The 25,175-nt window shown below is 52.3% G+C and overlaps 11 protein-coding genes across 11 annotated transcripts; 7 read left to right on the top strand and 4 right to left on the bottom strand.

The window, feature by feature from the left end:
* Positions 1-44: 44 nt before the first annotated feature.
* Positions 45-5,271, bottom strand: N7532_003064 (Armadillo-like helical; the record flags this gene model as incomplete). Its single annotated transcript, XM_056615558.1, has 5 exons — positions 45-872; positions 925-1,751; positions 1,804-4,068; positions 4,119-5,047; positions 5,105-5,271. Coding segments are annotated over 5 exons (5,016 nt in total), but the record flags the coding sequence as incomplete, so codon positions are not given.
* A 291-nt stretch (positions 5,272-5,562) lies between these two features.
* Positions 5,563-6,239, top strand: N7532_003063 (protein transporter TIM23; the record flags this gene model as incomplete). The annotated part of the gene is made up of 2 exons (XM_056615557.1): positions 5,563-6,156; positions 6,216-6,239. The coding sequence occupies 2 exons, from the start codon at positions 5,563-5,565 to the stop codon at positions 6,237-6,239; spliced, it is 618 nt and encodes a 205-aa protein (XP_056475914.1).
* Positions 6,240-6,802: 563 nt separating this feature from the next.
* Positions 6,803-7,291, bottom strand: N7532_003062 (uncharacterized protein; the record flags this gene model as incomplete). The annotated part of the gene is made up of 1 exon (XM_056615556.1): positions 6,803-7,291. One exon carries the CDS (start codon positions 7,289-7,291, stop codon positions 6,803-6,805), a length of 489 nt encoding a protein of 162 aa, XP_056475913.1.
* Positions 7,292-8,938: 1,647 nt separating this feature from the next.
* Positions 8,939-10,438, top strand: N7532_003061 (Zn(II)2Cys6 transcription factor domain-containing protein; the record flags this gene model as incomplete). Its single annotated transcript, XM_056615555.1, has 1 exon — positions 8,939-10,438. The coding sequence occupies one exon, from the start codon at positions 8,939-8,941 to the stop codon at positions 10,436-10,438; it is 1,500 nt and encodes a 499-aa protein (XP_056475912.1).
* Positions 10,439-10,906: 468 nt separating this feature from the next.
* On the bottom strand, positions 10,907-11,883 carry N7532_003060 (SDR family NAD(P)-dependent oxidoreductase; the record flags this gene model as incomplete). The annotated part of the gene is made up of 5 exons (XM_056615554.1): positions 10,907-11,096; positions 11,142-11,217; positions 11,268-11,380; positions 11,428-11,788; positions 11,835-11,883. 5 exons carry the CDS (start codon positions 11,881-11,883, stop codon positions 10,907-10,909), a joined length of 789 nt encoding a protein of 262 aa, XP_056475911.1.
* Positions 11,884-12,451: 568 nt separating this feature from the next.
* N7532_003059 (flavin-containing monooxygenase) lies at positions 12,452-14,071 on the top strand (the record flags this gene model as incomplete). Its single annotated transcript, XM_056615553.1, has 1 exon — positions 12,452-14,071. One exon carries the CDS (start codon positions 12,452-12,454, stop codon positions 14,069-14,071), a length of 1,620 nt encoding a protein of 539 aa, XP_056475910.1.
* A 218-nt stretch (positions 14,072-14,289) lies between these two features.
* N7532_003058 (uncharacterized protein) lies at positions 14,290-15,516 on the bottom strand (the record flags this gene model as incomplete). Its single annotated transcript, XM_056615552.1, has 5 exons — positions 14,290-14,855; positions 14,903-15,010; positions 15,069-15,111; positions 15,164-15,275; positions 15,332-15,516. 5 exons carry the CDS (start codon positions 15,514-15,516, stop codon positions 14,290-14,292), a joined length of 1,014 nt encoding a protein of 337 aa, XP_056475909.1.
* Positions 15,517-16,065: 549 nt separating this feature from the next.
* Positions 16,066-17,016, top strand: N7532_003057 (alpha/beta hydrolase; the record flags this gene model as incomplete). Its single annotated transcript, XM_056615551.1, has 1 exon — positions 16,066-17,016. The coding sequence occupies one exon, from the start codon at positions 16,066-16,068 to the stop codon at positions 17,014-17,016; it is 951 nt and encodes a 316-aa protein (XP_056475908.1).
* Positions 17,017-17,306: 290 nt separating this feature from the next.
* On the top strand, positions 17,307-18,206 carry N7532_003056 (uncharacterized protein; the record flags this gene model as incomplete). The annotated part of the gene is made up of 1 exon (XM_056615550.1): positions 17,307-18,206. The coding sequence occupies one exon, from the start codon at positions 17,307-17,309 to the stop codon at positions 18,204-18,206; it is 900 nt and encodes a 299-aa protein (XP_056475907.1).
* Positions 18,207-19,489: 1,283 nt separating this feature from the next.
* N7532_003055 (putative protein kinase) lies at positions 19,490-21,485 on the top strand (the record flags this gene model as incomplete). The annotated part of the gene is made up of 2 exons (XM_056615549.1): positions 19,490-20,882; positions 20,938-21,485. 2 exons carry the CDS (start codon positions 19,490-19,492, stop codon positions 21,483-21,485), a joined length of 1,941 nt encoding a protein of 646 aa, XP_056475906.1.
* A 1,180-nt stretch (positions 21,486-22,665) lies between these two features.
* On the top strand, positions 22,666-24,606 carry ilv3 (dihydroxy-acid dehydratase ILV3; the record flags this gene model as incomplete). The annotated part of the gene is made up of 3 exons (XM_056615548.1): positions 22,666-22,733; positions 22,795-24,185; positions 24,239-24,606. 3 exons carry the CDS (start codon positions 22,666-22,668, stop codon positions 24,604-24,606), a joined length of 1,827 nt encoding a protein of 608 aa, XP_056475905.1.
* Positions 24,607-25,175: the final 569 nt, after the last annotated feature.

Below are 25,175 nucleotides of genomic sequence, written 5' to 3'. Positions count from 1 at the left end.
TAGCTACTACTGTTACCAGTAGTTACAGCACCGAGAGCGGGCCCTCAAACCTCCAAGTTTAGTGCAGTTCGAATCCTCAGGAGCCACTGGTCATGAACCGAGGCACTCTGACCAGCATTCAGCAATGAATGCAATCTTGAGCGCATGACTTGTTGGTCCGCTTCCAGAAGCTCCGGCACAGCAAATCCTGGCGATGTCAATGCAGCAGAGATACTGAAGATTCGAACGCCCAGAGTGAAGCTTTCCGGTTTTGAGAGCCACCCAAGAAGCCCATCCTGTCCTGCATCTTGGCTGACCAGAGATAATAGATATTGCAGTCCCTCTGATACCCAGCTTGAAACCTGGCGCACCAGAGTCTCCGGGCACGCGTTCTTCGTCAGATGTGTTAAGGCCGGGGCCCACACGTCGATTTCGCGCACTTCATCGATAAACAAGTTCTGCTTCTCCTCCACGAACAACACGGTACTCTCCTGGCGATACTCAGCAACCAAGTCCACAACGGGGATCAAGTGGGTTTGATCATCAGAGCCACTGATTCTAGATTCTTGCCCTGTGAGATAGCGAATCACCCTCCGAGCAAATTGCGCAGAGTGCGAATAATGTTCGGTGACAAAGCTGGCGAGCAATGAGCTTGCATTCAATGGTCCGAGCATGACAGCGGTACCCGGCGAGACAGAAGAATATGAGAGAACCCAGGACGCAGTCGACGCAGCGCTGTCTCGCACTTCATCATCATCATCATTGAGAAGATCGTATAGGACCAGGTAGATGTCCAACAATGCAGAATCAACGCGAGGGGGGCTGCCTAAGGGACGGAGGCCTTGTGAGAAACTATGGAGGGACAATGCTGCGGCATAACGTGTGGTGAACTCCTGCATAGCTTTTAATATTGTATTCCCATGCATCTGAGAAGCTAGTACTTACGGTCTCCTCACTGAGTGCGGATCTGAGCTTCACGGTCCAGGTTTGGAAATCACGGCTGAGAGGAGCCAGGGTCTGCTTCTCGATCGATGCCCGAATGGCCAAAAGACATCCCTGAAGACGAAGCTCTGCATCCGTCGCTTGCCTGTTCCAGGTCTCTATGGCAGCGTGAGGCTTGAAGCTCTTAGCCAGATCCTCGTACGGCAAGGCAAAGTGAGCTAAATCTCCAGTGGAAGAGAGCTGTTTTTCAAGGATTGACGCAAGATTTGAAGCCGCTGCAATCCTGATAGAGGGCTCATAACTGCGCAATAGAGCAGACGAATACAAGTCTGCCAAGGGCTTCATGTACTTTTCTGTCATGTCAAATCTCTCTTCGAGCTGTTCGCAAATCCAGGTCGCAGCATCGGGATCGAACGTGGCGACTCCACCAAAGTATGTAGGTAGTAAGTCCCACTGGCCCGAAGAAAGGATGGTCAATACTTTGCACCACATAAGCGATCTTCTGAGAAGGGAAGAGGATCGAGTGGTGCTGGTGAGGTTCCAGTTTCTTTGAGAAGCATCAAATACGTAGTCTGAAATGCCATCAAGGTCTTGTTTTGCCGCGATCTGTTCGACGAGAGGTCCAACCCGAGCTACGAAAACGATGTTAACACTGGTTATGCTTTGCACATAAGTAGAGAATAACTTACCTTCAACCCCAGCCTCCATACTACGCTCCAGCGTGTCGTTTAGAATTTCGACCAACGCGGTTGCAACAAACGGTGACTTGGCAATAGGGAATACCGTCGCCAAGATGCATTCCAGAGTAGATAATATTTCATCGAGATAAGCTAATAGAATAAGTATGATTTGAATAAATCGCGGGGATGTATGTCAACTCACATGTCCAGAAAGAATCCGTAGTCATCGCAAATCGGCGCAAAGAGTAGCGAGCACAGAGGACATTAGCGTGGAGATAATTTTCTGAGATTTTATCCTGCAATTGGCCCATAAGAGCACGCATGTCATGAAGAATATTTGTTCGAGTAAGAAGAGAGGCGTAGACGCGAGCAGCGTGCTCTCTGATTCCCCAGACAGGGCTCTTAAAGTGCTCCGAAACCAACTCACAGAGCATGGTGTCATTATTGTCGGCAACAGTAGGAATCTTCTCACCAATTAACTCTAACGCAGGGAAGATACGCTCAGTAACGATATCGGTTCCTTCGGCTGTAGCGTCTTCGGATGTGGTGAGAAGACTAGACAACAGCTCAAGTAATCCTGGATACTTGGGGAAGGAAATTTTAGACCCAGGCTCTGACCCAGACTCTCCGCCAAAGCCAGCGCCAGCTCCATAGACCAGACGGCACATTCGTGTCAGGAGAGCGCGGAACAGCATGAGCCCAGAGTTTCGAAGGGCCCAGATGGGTGAGCCCAATCGTTCGGCAGATAGGGTGAGAGCTGGCATGATGAATCGCTCGGTGTGTGGGCCGAGCTTGTTGTTTGTGAAAATATCTTTGAGGCAGTTCATGGCGTGCACTTGAGGAAGTTTAAGATATTGCTCTTCCTTGCTATACTCCACTGGCAGACGGGAGATATCATGAAGCTCGGTCAGAGCCTGCTTGAAGAATGGAGAGCCCGGGGCTGCACAAAGAATACCTGTAATAAGAGCAGGCAGACCAGCAGATCGCCGAGTAAGCTTGGAAGCCGACTCGAAAATAGTCTTTTTTGCTTCCTTGTACCAGATTTCTGGTAGCTCTTGGATAGGTGCATCCTTCGACTGGCTGCAACGTTGACAAGTAACTGTGAAAGTTGTCGCGACAGTAGAGAAAGCACCGCGGTGTCGCAGCTCAGCTAACTGTGTGAAGCTGGTTCTGCCAACCTTCTCAAAATCTGCGCGGTTGAGCCCGTCTGCACCCTCGGGACCATATGTGGCATTGATGATTGTGGCATGCAGCAGTAAACTAGATTCTCGCAGGGCTCTCCAGGAATAGGAAAGGATGTCCTTTGGACCCACAGAGAGATCTTGAATAGGTTCGTCCGTGTGCCCTTCTGGAGAATCGATGCACAAAACAGGCTTCACCTCTTCCCAAACCCTATCACAGATCCCGATGATTCGGTCATGAATGGACCTCCAAGAGGATGAGTTACCATTGACTGGTAGGAGTGTATGGAAGTTTGGCATTAAGACAATGTATCGGAGGCCCGACATATAGCCGTGAAGGGGCGCCTCGCGCATCGAAGAATTGAATAGACCCTTGGAAGATGAGAGACGCTCTTCCAGCCTTGTGACGATCGTGTTGACAACTGACGCCTTCGTTGACCAACAATCAGATGCCGCTACGGACGAGTTTCCGAACGACGCCGCACAGAACAGAATGTGATATAAACGAGCAACGGTATCAGCGTGGTCGGCACGACTGGTATTGCTCGCCACATTTTCAGCTCGAGTGAGAGCGTCTGTCAGGCGCATAGCGACAGCCGGCTGCCGGTCGATTAGGCTACCAAGGAGAATCTGCTGCGGGAACAAATTGATGATTGAAAGAGAGGTTTGCCGGACTTCTTCGAAGGGATCCAGAAGCAAGTCAACCAACAATCGCAACAGGCGGGCATCGAAGATTTCCACATGTAGCTTCCAAGTCGTGTCAATATCAGCCTTGTTGGAGAAAACATCCGATCTTGGGTCCAGGCCAGAGATGATCAAAAGTTTGAGAGCCTTCAAAGCACTAATGTGACGAGCATAAGATGCCGTAACACACAAATCACTTCTGAGAAATTGCAGATAGGTCTCCAGTGTGTTCCGAGTCTCGGTGTCGTTTCTGCTCACAATGGCAGATGGTTGACCCTGGGCCGCATTTGAGACGTCCAAGACATCTTGATCTCTAACAACACCGCCCTTCATGCGAACAATGAACTTTCGCGTGAGACTCATAATTTCTCCTCGGGAATGGGCGTCGGACTCGGCGTGCATAGATGGGAGTCCTCGCAGAATTGCTATTGCAGCTGAGGTTGTGAATGGTTTGACGGTCGACAGCGCGTTAATCAATAGGGATAAAGCCGCGATACGGATACCAGGCACGCTATGAAACAGAAATCGGCCGATGATATCACTCTTCAGCACCATTTTAGGAAGGGTGGTCCCTTTAGATTCGCTAGGCTTCGAAAAGTCGACTGTCAAAGTTAGCAGGGAAATGGAACGAGGTCGCAAGCCAATGACATACAGTCGTCGACGACAAGGTTGATTTTCTTGCCCATCTGAAGCGCTGAGAATAACAGGATGAATTCTGATTCTGCGGCACTGCTCATATCACCAGCAAGCAAGCTTTCCAAAGGGAGTGACTGCACAAAAGACTTGAAGCCAGTGGGGTCAATTGTGAACAAAGGCTGAAGAACCTGGTTGGCGAGCGATTCGAGATGATTCATGTTCTGCAGCACCATGTGTCGCACAGGTGCCACCCAGATGGCGGACAAGTTTCGTGAAGGGCACTCTGACTTGAGCTTCTTCACAAAGGCTGCCAACATACCACCGGCACTTCCACACATCTCTCGGTTGTTGGTCTGGTTCAAAAGACCGAGAAAAAAGATGTTGGCGGCCAATTCCTCGGATGGGTCAACAGAAATTAGATCAAGAGTTGCCTGGGAGCCATTCATCAAAAGACCTTGACAATCTTTCTCGAAAACGGGCACCCATCGAGTGCGATTCTCGATCATCCAATTCTGGACCAGATTGATCAGCTCGGAGGACAGAATGGCACCCTTGCGGAGGACGAGTTCCAAGCACACGAGGGAGGCTTTCAATCGAGATCGAGGTTCACCGAGTAGAACACTTGGGAATGTGGCATCCGCAATTGCCTTCTGGAGAATTTTCTTAGTTGGCTCTTTGTGATGTTTGGCCAATATGGTTATCAATGATGCCAAAATTTGTTTCAGCGGTTTGGGTTTGGCATCTTCGTAGCGACTAAGGAAGACATCGAATACATCCAACCAGCTTTCTGGTTGTAGAGCCAGTTCACGAGTACCTTCATTCTGAGCATTTACTGCTGCATCCAGAAAGGCCGATGTCGCATTGCAAACAGCTAGGCTATGCAGATGGGAAAGAGATGGGGTGCATAATGTTTGAAGCAATGATAGCCAGACTCGCGTGATTTGCCTGATAATCTATGTTAATAAGTAATATGTGAAATTAACATGTGCTGAATTAACTCACTCAGTATCCGTGCTGTTCAATGTCAATTGAACCAATGGGCCCTTTGCGATCACTTGCAGGGTCTTCTCAGGCAAGAATTGTATATTCTGTGAGATATCCTCCATATCAGTGGGAGGGGCTCCTGTCGTGCCGTGGGATGAATTGCAGTCCATGGCCAGCGCAATCCCACTTGCTCGAGCGATCAGCAGGTATCAAACTTGATGCTCGGCAGAATGCACGAATTCAAAGCAGACCGTGAAATTTGCCCGCCATATTGCTGGCCTAAGGCAGCGATCAAGTGGGATATCCCGATAAGGACTAGCGTCGGCCAAACACTTCTCCGGGTCGGACTGTCACGGGACCGAAGTTTTTGCTGGCGCCGACAACTCGGTGGAGCTGCGATTCAACGGCCTCGTCTTCTCTTCTTCGTGTACTTTTAATAATCTTATCTTTCCATCCCCTCCTATAACCTCTTCATCATGGGCATCTGGGACTCTCTCAGTGGGCGCAAGGAGGGCAACGCCCCCCAGGCCTTCGACCCTTCTACGGCCCAAGACACCTCTTCCTTCCTCTCCGAGGTCGCCCTTCCCGATCCCACCAAGCTCCATCCCCTGGCCGGCCTTAACCAGGATACTCTCGATTACCTGTCCCTCGAAGACACCGCCCTCGATGAAACCCCCGGTTCCCGCTCCTTCCTGCCCTCCCGCGGCTGGTCCGACGACCTTTGCTACGGTGCCGGCACCACATATCTGGTTGCGCTAACTGTCGGAGGCGCATGGGGTCTTGCGGAAGGCCTGAACAAGACACCAGCGACCGCTCCCCCTAAGATTCGTCTCAATGGTGCTCTTAACTCGATTACCCGCCGTGGCCCGTTCCTCGGTAACTCCGCGGGTGTTGTCGCAATGGTTTACAATGGATTCAACTCTTCAATCGGTTATGCGCGTGGCAAGCACGATGCTGCCAACAGCGTTGTGGCTGGTGCACTGAGCGGCATGCTTTTCAAGAGTACACGCGGTGTGAAGCCCATGATGATTTCCGGTGGCATTGTCGCATCTATTGCCGGTGCTTGGGCCGTACGTACCCCCAATCTGACTCTCATCAAAATGAAGGGAATTTTGCTAACTCGAAATAGGTGACACGAAAGGCTCTCTTCTAAATCAGCTGGTCTGACCAGTAACCCCCTATACTCCTCTCCGGTGAACCATACCTCCACACCCTCCGCCATATTTTCGACGACTCCTGGCGGTAGACACCCACCGCAATTATTCTGAATTTCTCCCTGCGATGTATTACAACGGCTTCTATTATATCTTTTCCCTACGGATCTCTTCACTCCGGCGCTCAAAGCATCCATGTTTCGCATTTCTGCGTGGGTTGGGAAAGGGGTGTGCAACTGGGTTTGTACTTTTTATCTGCTTTTGATTTCCCTGTGTACATAGAAAAGTCTCTTGCATATCCGGGGTTTATCGACTACGACGTTTTTTCCCGTCTTGTCCTGTAACCTTAATGCTGCGAGTGACTTCCAATAGAGAAACTATTACGCCCACAACGCATCTCGTTGGCCATGCATAATTGCGGTCTATTCGGCTCTAATCTATTGATAAAATATCGGCATAGAAGTTGTATCAATGCCACGAAGAGAAGGAAAACAAAAATGGGACAAGTGGTTCTGTTTTGGGTTACGTCTCATTGGGGTGCCGAAGCCACAACACACACTTCCTAGATGAAGAGTCCAGTAGCTGAGCCAACTAGCAAAATGCTAATCATCCCAATCGCAGACTTGGAGATCGAACGAGGACGCATGGTATGGGCACCAGAAGTCGAAGTTGAGGTGGAAGAAGAACCACTTGAGGTACCAGAAGCAGTCGAAGTTGCTCCGATGGTTGTCGTGCCTAAAGTAACTACCCCAGTGCCAGTCGCAGTGCCCGTGGCCGTCGCGGTGGCATTGGCATTGGTATTGCACCAGACCTCACCGGGCTCAGAGGCCTTGATGAGACATTCGGCCAGGGTGCCGACACTCTGGCCTTGTGCGAGACAATAATAGTCGCAGTCGTCGTACTCAACCACAGAGGCAGATGAGCAGCATTCGGTCATGATCGAAGAGTAGTTGCTCTTCATCGGCATTGCACAGGCGGCATCGTGGGTGGGGATGTCGTACAGCTTCGCGTGGCAACTTGAAGTGGCAGAAGCCGAAGTGGTGGTCACCATGGTGGTTGCCGTGGTGGACATGATAGTGGATGCGAGGTTGCAGGAGATTGAGTGAACGAATGGAATGAAGTTATGGAGACTCCGAAAGGAACAAGCTGAATGAGTCTGCTTGGATCGCGATGGACAGGACAGATATCGACTGGGTAAGTTGGGACTTTATAGTCCCACTACAGTATGGTATGCATTATGGCTGGGTATAGAACGCCTCCGAGGTTGAGTCTCTTGGCTGTTTCCACTTATGATGCGGATATTGTCAGCCGCAAAGGGGCACATGGTCGAGCCAGGCTATTTGGTTCCTTGTGGGCTGCTGTCCCACTCCGGAACTGCCCATAATCTGCACTGGAAGATCCATCATGCTCAAACGGATGATTGTCTCAAGCTCAGGGCAGCCAGACACTAGCCGAGGTGGATCACCAGTGGAATATGCAGACGTAAGCCTATTGAGAATTGGTATTCGGGAGTCGACTATATTTATCGAGGGTCTTCGCCTACCCGCTTTGCTGAACTTGCAGGACCGAGTGACGCGTCGACGGAAGTTGGCCTTGATGATAGACGGTAATGTAGTCATGCAGATAGCCATCTAAAAAGGAGTCATGATCAGCATTGAGAGCCGGGATTGGCTATAAAAACACGCTGAGGCACGGTACATGGACAGATAGAAGTGATGTGGATAAATCTATATCAGCTCGAGGAAATATCAGAAGAATCGTTCCTTTGCTTCGTACCGACCGTCCACGAGGTCGACGGCCTGATGACAGGCTGAAAACATTGATTTATGATAGATTTTTGTAATCGACCATTCATCTTCATCATTGGAGTATTACGTTTGATATTCATCGTATGGTTACCCCTTGGAGATAGCCTGGGCACACTAATGTGATCAATGTCAAAAGTTGATGCTTCGGGGCTTTGCAGGTTGTCGAGTCGGGCAGTGCCGACTTATGTTTATCCGGAATTATTGAAAAGTGACATTCCAAATGTGTGGTATCGAGTACATGCGAATTTGCTGGTCAATTTCTTTTGATGCCGTAAGGCTTGGCGGAGCGGCGGAGTAATATATAGCAGGTGTCACCGGCGATGCGACTGAGATATAAATAGCGATCAGATCATCGGGCCGAAGTTGAGTCGCACTTGTTCAAGAAACAGGATCGGACATTTTCGGCTTTTTGCAGCCACGAAGCATGCGACAATTGCGGAATCGCTATGATCGGAATCATCATGAATCCTCAAGTGGTGCCTATGAAAACCATGGGAACGCTTGTCGGCGAGGTGAAGATCCCAGCCGGCCTACGGCATTTCCGGGGTGCTCATTGGCCCAACCAGCCTTCTGCAGAACAATAAGAGGTGCAGGAGATCGGTCCAGTTTGGCCTAGGCAGTACCAAGGCAGGACCGAGGCATAAAGGGTATGACACCTGAGTTTAGGACAACGCAGATGGGCCAAGATGGCCGTGATATTGTTCAGTTGTTCCCAGTCGCTGCCAGTACCTCATGCTGGAGGCTTTGCGTGTTCCTCATGCGGAAGTTCCAGCCAGCGTCGAACTGCCTAATCGTGCACGCGGCGGATGCCGACGCGGGGTGCGAGCTGAAGAAGAAATCGGATCGCCCGTTTTCAGCATCTCCACCACCTCACTTCGCAGAACGTGGGAATGACGCGGACTGCAGACAATGTGAAGCCCCCCAAACTGCGCACCAAAACCTTCACCGGCTGCTGGACGTGTCGGGACCGCCGCGTGAAGTGTGACGACCAGCGGCCGGCTTGCAGACGCTGCCTGCGGAGCGGGTGGGTGTGCCAGGGTTATGGCCTGCGCCTGGGATGGTCGCAAGCGCCCGGCTCGCGCTCGCATCGTCGCCAGATCTGGTCCTCGACTCCACAGTCCTCCCTTGACCTCTCCTCGACCGCCGTGACGGCCCTCTTGGCGGAGCTCGATGGCTGCTCGGCCGAGGGTTCTGCCCACCAGCGCGGTCCTTTCTCGGTGTTCTCCGCGACCAGCTCGGGCACCAACAATGAAGTCGGCGAGGGCGAGGGTGAGATGTCGAGTCTAGCGGAAGATCGATCGCTGGGACCGCAGATGGGAGAGAGCAACAATGGCAACGGCATTGACAATGCGAGGGAGAATAAGAATGGAAATACCCCGAGCAGCGGTGACCATAGTGATGAATCCTCGTCAGACCCTCTAGACGTGCAGTCGACAATGCCGACGAGTCCGTCAATCGCAAGTCCAGCGAGAGGATCACCGGCATCATCCGGCCCTATTAATCTAACGCATAACGTGCGACACGATGCGATCTGCACGATCCGCCGGCAGGCTGCATCTCGTCGCCTTCCTCGAAACGAAAACGAGCTCGCGACCAATCTGCCTTTCTCAAGGAACATAGGATTCGTCATGTCTATCTATCCCATGCAGCTCCCCAAACCGGAGACTGAGCTGGTTCATCACTGGGTCGTCTTCCTTAGTGGAAACATGCTGCTGATCGATACCCCAGACAACCCATGTCGGACAATCTTCATGCCAATGGCATTGAAGGGACTGGATGCAAGCTTCGAGGAGTCTAATATCCATCTCTCCATCTTCCACGCTATCTGCGCCTCGTCCGCATTTAGTCTTTTTCATCTGCGCGGCGATCCACGCTACCAGTCAGTGGCGATGCACCATGACCAATTGGCATTGCGGCATCTGAGGCATAATCTGCAGAAAGCGAAGCGCTTGGACGAGCCCACCCTCGCTGCCGTCCTTTCGTGCATCACGGCCGAGGCCATGTCCGGGCGGCGCACGCGATGGAGGACGCATGTCGCCGGCGGCCTGGGCCTTCTTGAGAACGAGTTGAACGGCGGTTGGATTCGTGGCCCAGCTGCATCTCGCTTGCTGCAGAGCTACTTGTCACTTTCATCTCTCTGCAATCTCCCAATGTCGAGCCAACTCGTGTCTCTGCTCAATGGGCCGTCAGAGCTACGGTACTATCTGGAAAGATCCCATGGTATCACGACACCACTCGTCCAGTTCCTGGCCTACATTACCACCATAATCGAGTCCAAAGCAGAGGTATCAATAGAGGAACTCGATCGACTAGAGCTGCAGCTCTACCTGAACTTCCCTGTCTATCCAACCCTGACGCACCGGGAGCTACTACGATTCAACACGCTTTGAACTCCTTCTACTACGCCACCATCGTCTACTTCCGACGAACCCTCCGACGTGCATCACTATACGAGGTACAGGAGCTTGTCGAAAAAGCCGTCCAGGAGCTAGAGGCGGTGGATGCGTTGACAAATGATAGAGGTGGCTGTGCATACAACTGGGCCAGCTTTGTCGTTGCAGCCGAGTGCCAACGTCCAGATCTGCAGTCCAGGATGTTGGTCTCATTTGGCCAGAAGACCCGAAATGGTATTCAAAATACAAATATGCTGTTTGAAATCGTGAAGGCCCTTTGGGATCGACGGGCACGGGCTGGACCTGGCGTAGATATTCATTGGCAGGAGATTGCGAAGGAGACCGATTACGATATAATGCTTGTATAAACAAATCCATCTACGAGAGAAAATAACCATTATTACTTCACAAGTATTTGTTTGATCGTCATTTCAAGACTATATCTATTGTTCTCGTTGTTCTTGTTCAAACAGTATTTCCTCCATCCACTATCAAGGCGGCACCGCACATGTAGCTACTCATGGGAGATGCGAGGAAGAGAAGGGCATCCGAAATCTCTTCGACTTGGGCCGGCCGGCCGATGGGGGTCATTTCAAATGCGGCATTCATCGATCCAGATTCGATCTGCTCTTTGATGATGGGTGTATCGACAAAGCTGGAAGGATTAGATATGACTGATGATCTGGACGGAATGTCTTACCCAGGGCAGATCGCATTGATGCGAATTCCTTCGCGGGAATATGCTTTGGCGTCCATCTTGGTAAGACCCACGACAGCTAAATCATATTGTCAGGCAACTCAAGCGGCCATGACTTGGAGGACATACCATGCTTCGCAGCTGTGTAGTGCGGGATGCTAAACGGTCCAGGGGGTCCCGCAACGCCAAACATCGACGAAACGTTGACAATCACGCCCCGACCTTCACGAACACCGCGAGAACTGCCAAATATCAGCATCTGCAAGGACCAAGGCGGAGAGACACTCACTCCTGCTTCAACATCTGCCGAATCAAGGCCCTCTGACACAGCCAGACTCCCGTTTGGTTGACATCGATGACCTTCTGCCATTCCGCCAGGGACATCTGCGCCGTGGGCGTGGGTATTCCACTAATTCCGGCGCAGTTGATACCAATATCGATGCGACCGAATCGACCTGCCGTCCGTTCCACTGCGGCATTGACGGACTCTTCATTGGCAACGTTCACTTCAAGTATTTCCACGTCGAGGTTCGAGAATTGGGCTCGGAGTTCATCGCGGATTCGCTCGAGGAGGAATAGGTTCAAGTCGACAAGGACTACTGCGCTAATTCCGTTCTGCGCAAAGGCTATTGCGGTACTCCTGCCGATTCCTACTTCAAGTTAGTCTGCTTCGTTAATGCTGGATAGACAACATACCTGAGCCACCACCGGTGATGAAAGCGATTCCCTTGACCTGGCACGCCATCTTTGCTGTGACTAACTTGCGCTCTGAACCAAACTGTCGATCTGCACCTTGACGCGCCAAATAAGCTCTATTTCTACATCAAAGCGGCATGTATAGAGCCCGGTGCCCGGACTCTGGTTCGACGGTTTCACCTCGGACTCGCATTGTCGGATGCGGAAGTGGCCACTTCCGGAGTGACAGCCGTAGATTGCTTTGGCACTTTTAGCGAGGACTTCCTCGATTGAGACCCCGTTGACACCCTTCCTTGTGCAGCGTCGGCTGTGGCGTTTCGCGTCGCCAAGTCCCGCCGGGTGGGGCGCCTCCAAACCTTCTCGTTGTCGATTCCCTTTTTCGGCTGCCCGATCTATACGCTCGTTGTGAATAGCTTCGAACGGATGGCAATGCCACTAACTGGCCTCGGAACCATTGTTTCCGGGGTCCATTATGCGTTGCAGGAGATTTATATGTCACGGCGAGCTGAAGAGGGAAAAAATGGCCTTGTGTAAAAGCAGCCCGATCCGCTCTCTTAGGGATTTTGATCCAAGTCGCCGACTTCGTTGTTTTCATTCTTTCTCTCTCAATATCGGAGATGACTCGCACCGGTCCTCATGTTGAAGTCGACGCCATCGTCGTCGGCGGTGGCTTTGGCGGTTGCAACTCGCTCTATAAGTTGCGACAACTGGGCCTTTCCGTGAAGCTCATCGAGGCTGGTAGCGCCTTCGGTGGTGTCTGGCACTGGAACCGCTATCCCGGTGCCCGTGTGGATACGGAGATGCCCTCATATCAGTTTAACATTCCGGCTGTGTATAAGGGGTGGAACTGGTCGGAGCGCTTCCCGGGCGATGAGGAACTCCGCGCATACTTCCACCATGTCGACAATGTGCTGGGTTTGAGCAAGGATACTTTTTTCAACACCATTGTCAGCCGTGTGCAGTATGACTCGGTTTTACAGCGATGGAATGTTCAGACCGAGACGGGCTTGACGGCCACTTGCAAGTACCTCATCGTGGCGACCGGATCTTCGCACAAGAAGCACTATCCCGATTTCAAAGGACTGAACCAGTTCGGTGGAAAGCTGGTCCATGCGGCTGACTATCCTAACTCTTTGGATGTGAAGGGTAAGCGCGTTGGCATTGTCGGAAACGGCGCTTCTGGTCTGCAGATTGTGCAAGATCTAGCGAAGGAAGACTGTGATCTGAAGGTCTTCATTCGCACGCCTTGTTTTGCCATCCCAATGAAGCAACGTCAAATCGCCCCCGACGAAGCGGAGATGATGAAGGGCTACTACGATGCTATCTTTGACCGCAACTACAAATCCATGACCGGCTTCCCGCACAACACCCGATTCCAATCTGCGCATCAGGCTACCCCTGAGGAGCGCAAGGAATTGTTCGACGAGCTGTGGGATCGCGGTGGCTATAGCTTCTTGGTCTCGAATTACTACGATTTTCTCCTGGATGAGGGTGCCAACTCTATCTTCTACGACTACTGGGTTCAAAAGGTTCGCGCTCGCATGACGAACGTCGAGAAAATGGATCTGGTCGCTCCTCTGAAACAGCAGATGCTGATTGGTACCAAGAGGCCTAGTCTGGAGCAGGACTACTATGAGATGATCGATCGGCCGAATGTGACTCTGCACGATCTGAAGAAATCACCAATCATGGAATTCGACTCGAGCGGAATGGTGACCAGCAATGGCGCAGAGACTCAGCACCATGACCTGGATGTGCTCATTTTCGCTACTGGCTACGATGCCGTGACTGGTAGCTTGCTTGACCTGTCTATTTCAGATAAGAACCAGGTTCCTCTGACCGAGAAGTGGAAGAATGGTGTTCTGACACATCTCGGAATGATGGTGCCTGATACTCCGAACCTGTTCATGGTCTATGGCCCGCAGGCCCCGACTTCCCTGGCTAATGGTCCGCCTTTCATCGAGATGGAGGTTGATTGGATCTGTAAGGCCATTGAGAAGATGCAGAAGGAGGGCATCGAGTCTATTGAGCCTACACAAGTGGCTGCTGAGGGTTGGCGCGAGGAGGTCATTGCTGTCAGCCAGTATACTCTGTACTCCAAGACTGATTCTTGGTACATGGGTTCGAACATCCCTGGAAAGAGACGAGAGCCTCTGGTTTATCTCGGAGGTATGCAGCGCTGGTGGAAGAGCTGTACGGATGGCCTGGAGACGTGGCAGGGATTTGCTACGTCTTGAAAAGACGTGTCTGTCCATGTTTGACTAAGCTGCATGAACCGTCAAGTTAATCAAGCATTTTCCCATAATTTTCCTTGACATTCTTCTGGTATTAAGTTTGATAAAATTGATCGTATTAGCCTAGGGCACTTTTAATACCATATTATTATCAAGTCCAACCAAATCTTTCATTTTATAACCCGAGCCTATTTGAAAAATGCAATATGGACCGATCGAGTTCAAAGAATAGCTAAGGCATTGGGAGGACTGCCAACTCCACCAGGGACATTGAGAGGCGATGAGGTTAGCAAAAAAGCGTATCGCTTCTTCTCATTGCATTTCTCAGACAGCTCCTTCAAGTCCCAAAGCTCACCAAGAGGCATACCGAACAAGCCAAGGCACCACTGATGCAGAATTAAATTAGTAAGGGGCAGGACCTCTCCATTTGCCATGGGTGGCATGGCTTCCACGGCAACATTGTCGCTCGCAACGGCAGCAAAGTGGTTGTTCCAAAGCCAGCGTGCCATATCCACAGTACCCTCAAGACCGCAATACTTGATGCTAGACATGGCAGCTGCTTGTTCTTCACCGGTCATGTTGCCAAGGGCCTCGGTCATACCGAATCGAATGATTAAGATGTCTCCTGGGCGAAATGTAACTCCTTGGTACACTGCCACTGCTTCGATGTCGGCTGGGCTGAGGCGGAAATCGATGAAAGGCGAGAAGTCGATGCCCTTGGCCTCCGCGTAGGATTTGAAGTCGATCATGACGCCTCGTCCAGCGACGCAGCCGCGATTGTGCCAATCTGGGATGGTTAGAATATGAAATATCATGGAGAAATGCGCCTCTCACGATCAATGGTGGGGAGCTTCTGATTCGCTTTGGAAGAAACTTCCATATCGGCGACAGTCGGGTATACCCCATTGTATGCCTTCCCAGAGGGTTGATGCATGAAGTGGCCTGGCTTCCAGTCAGCTAATGTAGATTATGATTATCTTGAATATCCACTGAAACTCACAAAGACTATCCCACTGGCTACTAGCCTGTGTATTGAATGACACCTTGTTCAATCAACATTTATGCATTTGAGATACTCGTTTGGATTGGCTTTACCTCATCATCAAAACCATAGTGCAGACCCGATTGATGATCTTCCAGCTTCATCACCTTGTGATCCAGGCTCTTCCTGAAGAATCCCGGCATCTTGATACTTCCGATGGGCCAGCTAGTACATCGCACTTAGTCGATGCAAAGTCACAACACGGAGAGATGGCAACCGACTTTAAGGAGATAGAGATACCATCTTGAACTTCCTCAGCTGCAGCTTTCACGGTCTCAGGCGTCAAGAGGTTCAAAGTTCCATAGACATCCTTTTCACCATCTTGATCAAAGACCCCCCACGCACATCCCTGGGGCATACCCTCAACGGCAGGCAATTCATCGAATGTCGGTAATTTGACAGCCATGATGTGCTTATCGAATACAGACGAGATGTGGTATTGAGACGGCCGGTGAGTCAAATGCGAAGCCCGTTGCAATCAGTCGTTGATACCTGCTTCACAACAGGTCGGGAATGAGCGATACCGGGTATCCGAGCAGATGAAGTCGTAAGAGGCAGCGGAGTGCGAAGCTAGTCTGGCCGCTAACGCGAAGACGGGCCGCGGATCGCCAGTCGAACCTCGCCGTCGCCTGCCTGAAGGACAGTCTCCACAATGTGGGGAAGCGACCCTGCCGAACCGCACTTCTCGGATGCGGGTGATGCTCTCTCCGTGAGAGATGCAGAGTGGAATTGGAAGGGCGCGTGGCAGTTGTGCGGATGTTGAGGTGTGACTGGGAGAAGCGAAGAACGGAAAGTGGAATTCTCAGAGTTCACACCGCAACGGATCTGGTTAAATGCTTACGTTCACACCGCAACGGATCTGGTTAAATGCTTACGTTGGGGACCCCAGAGACAAAATAGAGCGATATTTATTTTTTATTTTTTTCTTTTTACAAGCTTGTCACCCACCTCAATTATGTCTCTGCAGTATGATCCCGAATTTCTCGAGCATGCAGCTCCCATCCTCAAGATGCTGGAGGGGGCTGCGAAGCTTCCGGCGCATGACGTCGCGACACGGCGAGCCTACTTCAGCAGCTTCACCAGGCAAATGCTCCCACTCCCAGACAATATCGAAAAGATCGTCCATCATGTCCCTGCATCCGACGGTCACAACATCCCCGTCATCCACATTCGGACGAAAGGCAGGGAGACAAGCGCAAATGGCGAGCGAGCAATTGTTCACGTCCACGGCGGTGGATACTTCCTCCTCAGCGCCGACGAGTGCTCCCCTCCACTTGTGAACGCCGTTGCACAAACTGGAGTGCAGATACTCTCCATCGATTATCGACTCGCCCCGGAGAACCCATACCCCATTCCCTTCAACGATTGTTGGAGCGCACTACAATGGGTTTACGCCAACGTCGAGGACTTGAACATCGACCCGAAACGCATCGCGGTGATGGGAGAGAGTGCTGGGGGAGGTCTGGCTGCGGCTATGACAATCAAAGCAAGGGACATATCCTTGACACCGCCGATCGCCAAGCAGATCCTGGTGTACCCCATGATTGACGACCGCACGACCACCAACCATGCGGGCAAGATGGCGTTCTGGTCCGAAGCCGACAACATTACCGGGTGGACGGCGTATCTGGGAGCGGATAGGGGTACGGACAAGGTAGAGCCGTATGCTGCTGCTGCCCGGGTGGAAAGCGTTGAAGGGTTGCCGCCGCTGTATTTGGACACGGCACAATTGGACATCTTCGTTCACGAGGACCTGGAGTATGTTCGCCGGTTCGTGGCTGCCAATATCCCGGTGGACTGTCATATCTACCCCGGCATGCCTCATGGATTCGAGGCCCTGGCAGCGGGTGCAAGTGTGACGAAGCGCGCATATGAGAACCGATACAAAGCCATGACTAGTTTCTGAGGCCGCGGAATAGAATGTCTGGTAGACCTGAGGCAGCAATGAAGCTTCAATTTGTTTTAATTGTTCTCGGTAGGAGAAAGGCCAGATTTCAGATTCAGGCGTTCTGTGCCAACCGAGTGGGGCGAAAGCCAAGAGAGACCATCATGGATGTCCCTCGCTGTCGGTTGCTGCTGCGGAAGCCCGACCTGCCGAGCCCGTGTGGAGCCTCGGATGAAGTTGTATAAGATGTGGGCATTTCCCACGGAAATTGTACCAGGCAACTTCGAAATAATTTGATAAGTAATTCGACCATGACATCGACAAGCCGGCCGAGTCGAGAAACTGTGCAAGGTGTCGTGGGCGGCAAAGTAGCGATTATCACCGGTGCCGCTCGCGGTATCGGCTTTTCAACAGCATCGCTCCTCGCCCAACATGGAGCTCGCGTGGTTCTCGTCGACTTGAACGAAAGTGACTTGAAGAAAGCATGCTCGGCAATTGGAGGTTCTTCCACATATCAAGTCTGCGATGTGAGCAACTGGGATCAGCAAGTGGTCTTGTTCAAGACTGTCAAAGAAACGATCGGTCCCATTGGCCTGCTCCTTTGCAATGCCGCGATCAATCCGGAGATATCTCTGCTTCAAACCTCGGATCCAAACCAGCAGTGTGCAATGAACTCGCAAGTTCGGTACAACTTCCTTGCCGATGAGGAGGATTATCAGACAGAAGGCTCGCCCCTTCTGCGACCCCCCACCCAGCTCTTCGATATCAACATCAACTCGGTGCTTTTCGGCCTCAAACTGGGCATCCACCACATGAAGGCAAATGGTGGAGGGCGTATCGTCGTCACGGCATCTGCAGGATCCTACGTTCCCATCCCATCCCAGCCACTCTATGCTGCGAGTAAGCATGCTGTGGTGGGTCTGTGCCGCAGTACATCACAGATCGGCGAGGTCTTGGAATCGGGCGTTTCCATCTCGTGGATCGCCCCCTGGCTGACATTGACCTCGATGGTAGAGGGCCTCGAGGCGACGACTCATCCTGATACTATGAAGAGTTCGCCCGAGGACGTGGCCTGGGGGATTCTGGCGGCTGCCACCGCAGACAGTCCCAATGGCAAGGGGTATTGGATTCAAGGCACAAATATTAGTGAGGTGGAAGGGGCGTATGGAGAGGTGGCTGGCCGGTTGATTCATCCGGCAAATCGGTTTTAGTTGTTTGCATTGAGAATGTTTTGATCTGCCGAACGAGCATCACATTGATTCACCATTTTTCACCAACGGTAGATGATTTCGATTTTCTTGGCTTCTTTGACCTTCTCTCTCTTTTTTATTTTATTTTATTTTATTTAAGGCGTAATCGTGTGACACCAAATAATTCGTATCCCGTGGATAGTGCCAGCCCATCAGTTAAGGGGGTTTGCTTGATGAATCCAGGGATGGCGATATTTATAGCGCGGTTAGCATGGGTTGGATCTGATCTTGTGTCACCCGACTGATCAATTGACGGTGGCTGTGTGGCTGGGAAAAGGAAGCATATCGATCAGCTCCTGATTCAAGAGGCTCCATTTTTCAAGCCTGCAAGGTTAGCGCTAGTTTCCGGGCGCTCCTATCGGTACATGGTGGCCAGGATGTATCCAGATAAATTTGATCCCGAGCATCGACCGAGGGTTCATCGGTCTGAACCCCCACCGTTCGTCCGGTCATGACCAGATCGAGAGAGGCTCGATTCATCGAGGGATGTCAGTGGCGCACAGGACGTGCTTGGCCCCTGCAGCTGCAGCGGCAGTGGAACCCCCGCCGGCAATCGTTCCTTGTTTTGTCTCCAATTCCAGCGTGCGTGGCCCCTAAAAATGTGAGTTCGTATTGCAAGCTTCGGCGGGTGCAGCATTGGTAGAAGCACAAAGCTGGATCTGCTTCGTCCGCTTCATTTGAAGTTTTCATCGCGATCGGTCCTGTGTAGTATAGATGGCTATCTCGCGTGCTCCACTTATTCCAGGCCCGACCGGGCTGTTTGCTTCTAGAATGAAATGAGTCAAAGCTTGGCTCAACAGACCAACAAAAGGTACATGCCAATGGCCGTGGACCGTAGTACTCCGCGAGACCCTAACCCTCCGAGGGTCCTGGGGCCACGAGTAGACGTACAGGACTAGTGAGTATCCTGGAGTAGCAGCGATGCGACTGCTAAGAATAGCGTGGATGTCCCAATCTGGCGCTTCCGAATGCGGGGGAGCGTCAGCTGACTTTCGTCTCCCCGTTTTTTTTTCGATCGCCGACGACCTCATTTCCATTCTCTCTTGTCTTCCCAACTCCCCGTCGCCTCGTGCATGCCGGGCCTTTCTGACCGTTAGGCCGTTGACCCCCAACGGGTCCTCTAACCTCCCCGCGCTAAGGCCGTTTGGGTGAGGCTGAGAAAAAGACCCTTCCTATACCTTATCGCGGTCTAATCAACTCAACTCGTAGGACCGCTTTCGGATCGGTTCATTCCACGTCAGGGGATGGTCGCTCCCGAGTCCGGATTGACCGAAAGGTCAGGCCTCGCCATCGCTTGCGATGATCTCGACCATCATGCTGCCCCCAGCCATGGCGACGACCACCAGGCGCCCGTAGACGCCGCGGCCGTACTTAATTCCCCCTTGCCGTCGCTCCAGATTCGCACCGATTTGCCCAGCATTCGTCCCTCGAGCTCGCATCGCGATTCCGATCCCCTAGCCTCGCTCAGCGTATCCTCCGGCAGCCTCCCTCAGCGCACTCCAAGCTTGCGCGCGTTGATTGCCCCGCCCATCTCGAGTACGGGTTCCTTATCCCCGGCCTCGATTATGTCCTCGCCCCAGCTGAATGCGATGGGCGATATCACTCCGTTGCCATCGCCGATTGGCGGTGCATCTCCCTGGAGGCGGGGTGATTTGCCATCGCTTCCATCCTTATCGCGCACCTCGTCCACGGCATCTAGAAGCGGCTCCAGTTTGCGACTGAGCGACTCATCCCAGATGCTGGGGTTGCCGCCATCGCGCTCGCGTGGAAAGACATACACCGGTCTGAATGATCTCGGGGAGGAGTCACCAGTGGCGAATCGAGTCCGGCGTGACTCGCCTCACAAGCACGCTCGTAATCGCAGTTTGAGCGATTATGCACCACCCGGCCGCGCGTCGCTGCCGCGCCCTATTGCTGTCTCGCATGCCGTCCCGAGCATTGCGCCTTCCTCGAGCACCGATTCGAAGTCGACGGGCCTGCACCGTGAGCAGTATCTGGCCGTCCACCGCGGCATCGCCTTGCCGACGGTTCGCCCACCCAGCCCTCCTCGCAGTAGTGGCAGTGGTTACGGAGACAGTGACTCGGAACCCGTCATTCAACACCCCGCACCCCTGTCGAAATCTGAGGAGATTTATACCGTGCGCTCTATCAAGACGCAGCAGTCTAGAATGTACAGAAAAATCCGCATTCTGGGCCAGGGCACCTTCAGTCAAGTCAGCCTTGCGGTTCGCGTAGAAGCAGTCCCACAGACTCCCCTCTCGCCTTCGACCGATGGACCTAGTAACGTGATTCTTCCTTCGACGGCAACTCAGAAGCTGGTCGCAGTTAAGATCATTGAACATGGTCCCGCGGGAGGCGCCGATGAAGAGCGACTGGAGGTCTCCCTGAAGCGAGAAGTAGACATCCTCAAGGCCGTCAATCATCCGTCCCTGGTTCAACTGAAGGCATTCGGCAGCGACGAGAAGCGCGCTCTGCTTGTGTTGGATTATTGTCCAGGAGGAGACCTCTTCGAGTTCGCGACTTCAGGGGCTCCTCCTATGTCTCCTGGCCTCATCCGCCGCATTTTTGCCGAATTGGTCAATGCGGTGCGCTACCTGCATTCCCACTACATCGTGCATCGGGACATCAAGCTAGAGAGTACGTTTGACCCAGATTCGATGGGACCACATTTCACATTTACTCACCTCACTAGATGTCTTGCTCACCATGCCCCCGCATGCCATGGATGAAGTGACAGATTGGCGCATCTATGACCGCGCCGTAGTCACCCTCAGCGATCTGGGACTCTCTCGTCGCATCCCCGAGCCACCCGAGAGCCCACTTCTCCAGACTCGCTGCGGAAGTGAAGACTACGCCGCCCCGGAAATTCTCATGGGACAGCCATACGATGGCCGTGTTACGGATGCCTGGGCGCTTGGTGTGCTGCTGTATGCCATCATGGAGAACCGGCTCCCATTTGATGTCCTGCCCGGGACTCGTGGTGACCCAGCCAAGCTACGCGCTCGCACACCACACCGTATTGCTCGTTGTGAATGGAGTTGGTATCGCTATGCGGACGAAGACGAAGAGTGGGATGCTGAAAAGGGCCGCGACCTGGAAGGTGGCCGTGACTGCGTCGAGGGTCTTTTGAAACGCAACACTAAGCGCAAATCCCTCGATGACATCGCCGCCATGCCTTGGGTTCGTGATGCGATTGAAGTTCCCGATGGGATCAAGCGAGGTGACAAAGAAGTGCCATAGAGCTGGCCTCGCATGCATCTTCGACGTCTTTCCACCCCCACTTTCTCTTATTACACTTTTCTCCCCTATCTTCACTTTGTTTTCATTTTCCCACTTCTCATTATACGCCTTTCACCATACATACGTCTCCCATTCTTTTTCTCATTCGACATTATCTTTTGACGAGACACGTTGACGAAACGGTCGTTTTGGAATTGGAATTTTTTTTATTCTTGTGGCTAGACCAATTGTTATACCCCTTTACAACTATCAGAGCTGGTAGGCTTAAGAAATATGATCCAAAAAAAAGCTTTCTTGCTTTAGCTTGATTCTTCCAGAGGCCTGATTAACCTGAGTCGGCTCACAGTATCATTAGATTATCTCGTAGCCTGAATGCAAGAACCTTAGGAGCTTCTCCTCAGTGTTCCACATCAATGAGAACTCGATCTCATTGATATCCGATAAGCTGCAACTCTAAGCTTTCCTTGCGAGAATCTCTTCTTCTCGGAGCGAGGACCAGGAGCACCCGACCTCCTCGGTGCAGCGTGCAATGTCATGGTGCTTTCTCAAGGTTAGTCTTTTGACCGCTTATGCACAGGGTTGCTTCAACCTCCCATCCCACTAGGTCAAATCTACATCGATTTTACTATCCCACAGAATATGCTAATGGCACTTGAAGAGCCCACATATTTCATCTAAAGAGTAAACATCGGGATTTACGGGGCCATTATGTACATAGCACAGTTTCCACGCACAAATGGTCTGTCAAAACCTTTCGCAGAAAATTGTACGTGAAATCAGTTATTGGTGACCGTTTTGTCATCTCCAGGCACCCAGGCAACCATCCGGGGTACGTCGGACATCTCGCCGAGGATGATATCGGTCCATTGATTGAAATGGGATGGATATTTGGTCTAGATTGCATGTTTCGAGTCATTAACTCGAATCCTTTGTGCTTATGCTGAAATTATTCTGGAGGGAACTGAGAATTGTGAAATGTGAAATCAACAGTGGCTGCGATGACAATTGCGGAGCCCGGATTGGCCCGACGCGGCGTGGTGGAGCCGGGGAGCAGCAGGCAAACTCCGCCGCCGGCCTTCCGCTTGGGAATTTCCTCTCCCTCCCCGGGAGCCCCCGCCATCCACCACTCTTCTCTTATACCCTGCCATTGCGTGTGTTTGAAGCTCCTCCAAACCTCACAATGCTTCCTCGAACACGGGCCCGCGTGCCCGCGGCTCTCCGCAGCCTGGCTCGGTCCACCAACGCCGCGTGAGCTTCCGCCCTTTCCATCCCATCTCCGCGCCCTGCTAACAATTGCTTCTCTTCCCAGTCGCGCGCTCTCGACCACCCACCCCCGCTATGAGAAGGATACCGCCCTTAACAAGGTGTCGCGCAACATCACCCAGCCCATCTCTCAGGGTGCCTCCCAGGCCATGCTGTACGCCGTCGGTCTCACTGAGGAGGACATGAACAAGCCCCAGGTCGGTATCTCGTCCGTCTGGTTCAACGGTAACCCCTGCAACATGCACTTGCTCGACCTCAACAACAAGGTGCGCCAGGGTGTGCAGGACCAGAACATGGTCGGCTTCCAGTTCAACACCGTCGGTGTCAGTGATGCCATCAGTATGGGTACCTCCGGCATGCGCTACTCCCTCCAGAGTCGCGACCTGATTGCCGACTCCGTCGAGACTGTCATGGGTGGCCAGTGGTACGATGCCAACATCTCCATTCCCGGTTGTGACAAGAACATGCCCGGTGTCCTTATGGCCATGGGCCGCTTCAACCGCCCCAGTATTATGGTGTACGGTGGAACTATCAAGCCCGGCTGTGCCGTGACTCAGAACAATGCCGATATCGATATCGTCTCCGCTTTCCAGGCCTACGGTCAGTTTATCACCAAGGAGATCACCGAGCCCCAACGCTTTGACGTCATCCGTCACGCTTGCCCCGGTGAGGGTGCCTGCGGTGGTATGTACACTGCCAACACCATGGCCACTGCCATTGAGACCATGGGTATGACCCTGCCCGGCTCCTCTTCCAACCCCGCCAACTCCCAGGCCAAGTACCTCGAGTGTCTGGCTGCCGGTGGTGCCATCAAGAAGCTGCTTGCCGAGGACATCCGCCCTCGTGATATCCTGACCCGCCAGGCCTTCGAGAACGCCATGGTTGTTGTCAACATCACTGGTGGATCTACCAACGCCGTCCTTCACCTGATCGCGATCGCCGACTCCGTTGGAGTCAAGCTCACTATTGAGGACTTCCAGGCCGTTTCCGACCGTATTCCCTTCCTGGCTGATCTGAAGCCCTCCGGCAAGTACGTCATGGCCGATCTGTTCGGCATTGGTGGTACCCCAGCCCTGCTCAAGATGCTGTGGAAAAAGGGTCTGATTGACGGCTCTGGTATGACCGTAACTGGTGAAACCCTCGCCAAGAACCTGGAGAAGGCCCCCGACTTCCCCGAGGACCAGAAGATCATCCGCCCCTTCTCCGACCCTATCAAGCCCACTGGCCACATCCAGATCCTGCGTGGCTCCCTGGCCCCTGGCGGCAGTGTCGGCAAGATCACCGGTAAGGAAGGTACTTCCTTCACTGGTAAGGCACGTGTTTTCGACAGTGAGGATTCCTTCATCGAGGCGCTGGAACGCAACGAGATCAAGAAGGAGGAGAAGACTGTTGTTGTCATCCGCTACTGCGGTCCCAAGGGTGGCCCTGGCATGCCTGGTACGTATCACTCGCCAATTGAGCCCGGAAATTTCCTCTAACACATCCTCTAGAAATGCTTAAGCCCTCTTCCGCTCTAATGGGTGCTGGTCTCGGTAACTCTTGTGCCCTGATCACCGACGGCCGTTTCTCCGGTGGTTCTCACGGCTTCCTGATCGGTCATATAGTCCCTGAGGCTGCCGTTGGTGGTCCCATCGGTCTCGTCAACGACGGTGATGTGATCACCATCGATGCTGATAACCGCGTTCTTGACATTGATGTCAGCGAGGAAGACCTGGCCGTGCGCCGCAAGGACTGGGAGGCCCGCAAGGCTGCCGGCAAGCTCCCCGAGACTGGTCTGACCATGCGTGGTACCCTGGGCAAGTATGCCCGCAACGTCAAGGACGCCAGCCAGGGCTGCGTCACTGATTCTGTAGAGTAAATTATGTCTGGGTGTTTCGGTCTCCTTGGGTATCACCCCCGAGCATAAAAGCGCTGTATTTGGGGGCCTGTGCTATATAATATGATTTCAATACAAAATTTATGTTTATACGGTACCAAATGGTTGGTCCTCCTCTAATTAAGGACCGGAAATATTCGTGTGTGTGTGTCTAGTTGGTTATCGCGTCAAACGTTTTAGCATTATACTGGAAGAAGTGTCAGCTCAGATATCAAAGGGGAGCTAAAAGCTCAATCAGGAGACAAAACGAGGGATCCAGGTTAGTTGACGCCGCAGATTGTTGAAGGTCTTGGAATAGTCTTGATTTCTCAATGCTAGCTTTGTCTTGGTTAAAAATCTGACCTGTGAGGAGATTTTCTCATCAGCGGCACAGATGTTCGAACGAAATGAGTGGAGATACATCTCCAACTCCACAGTCCACCTCCAACAACTACCTCCACACCCGCCACGCTCAGCGATATTTTTCATCGGATGAATTAGAAATGCAGATAATTTGTAATCTACAGCGATCATATCATTAAGTTGAGTACTAGTATATCTGACAGGGCTTT

Source organism: Penicillium argentinense, assembly GCF_028826775.1.
Source record: "Penicillium argentinense strain IBT 30761 chromosome Unknown utg000004l_segment0_segment0, whole genome shotgun sequence".
Lineage (NCBI taxonomy): Eukaryota > Fungi > Ascomycota > Eurotiomycetes > Eurotiales > Aspergillaceae > Penicillium > Penicillium argentinense.
This window is presented reverse-complemented; position numbering and strand designations above follow the sequence as displayed.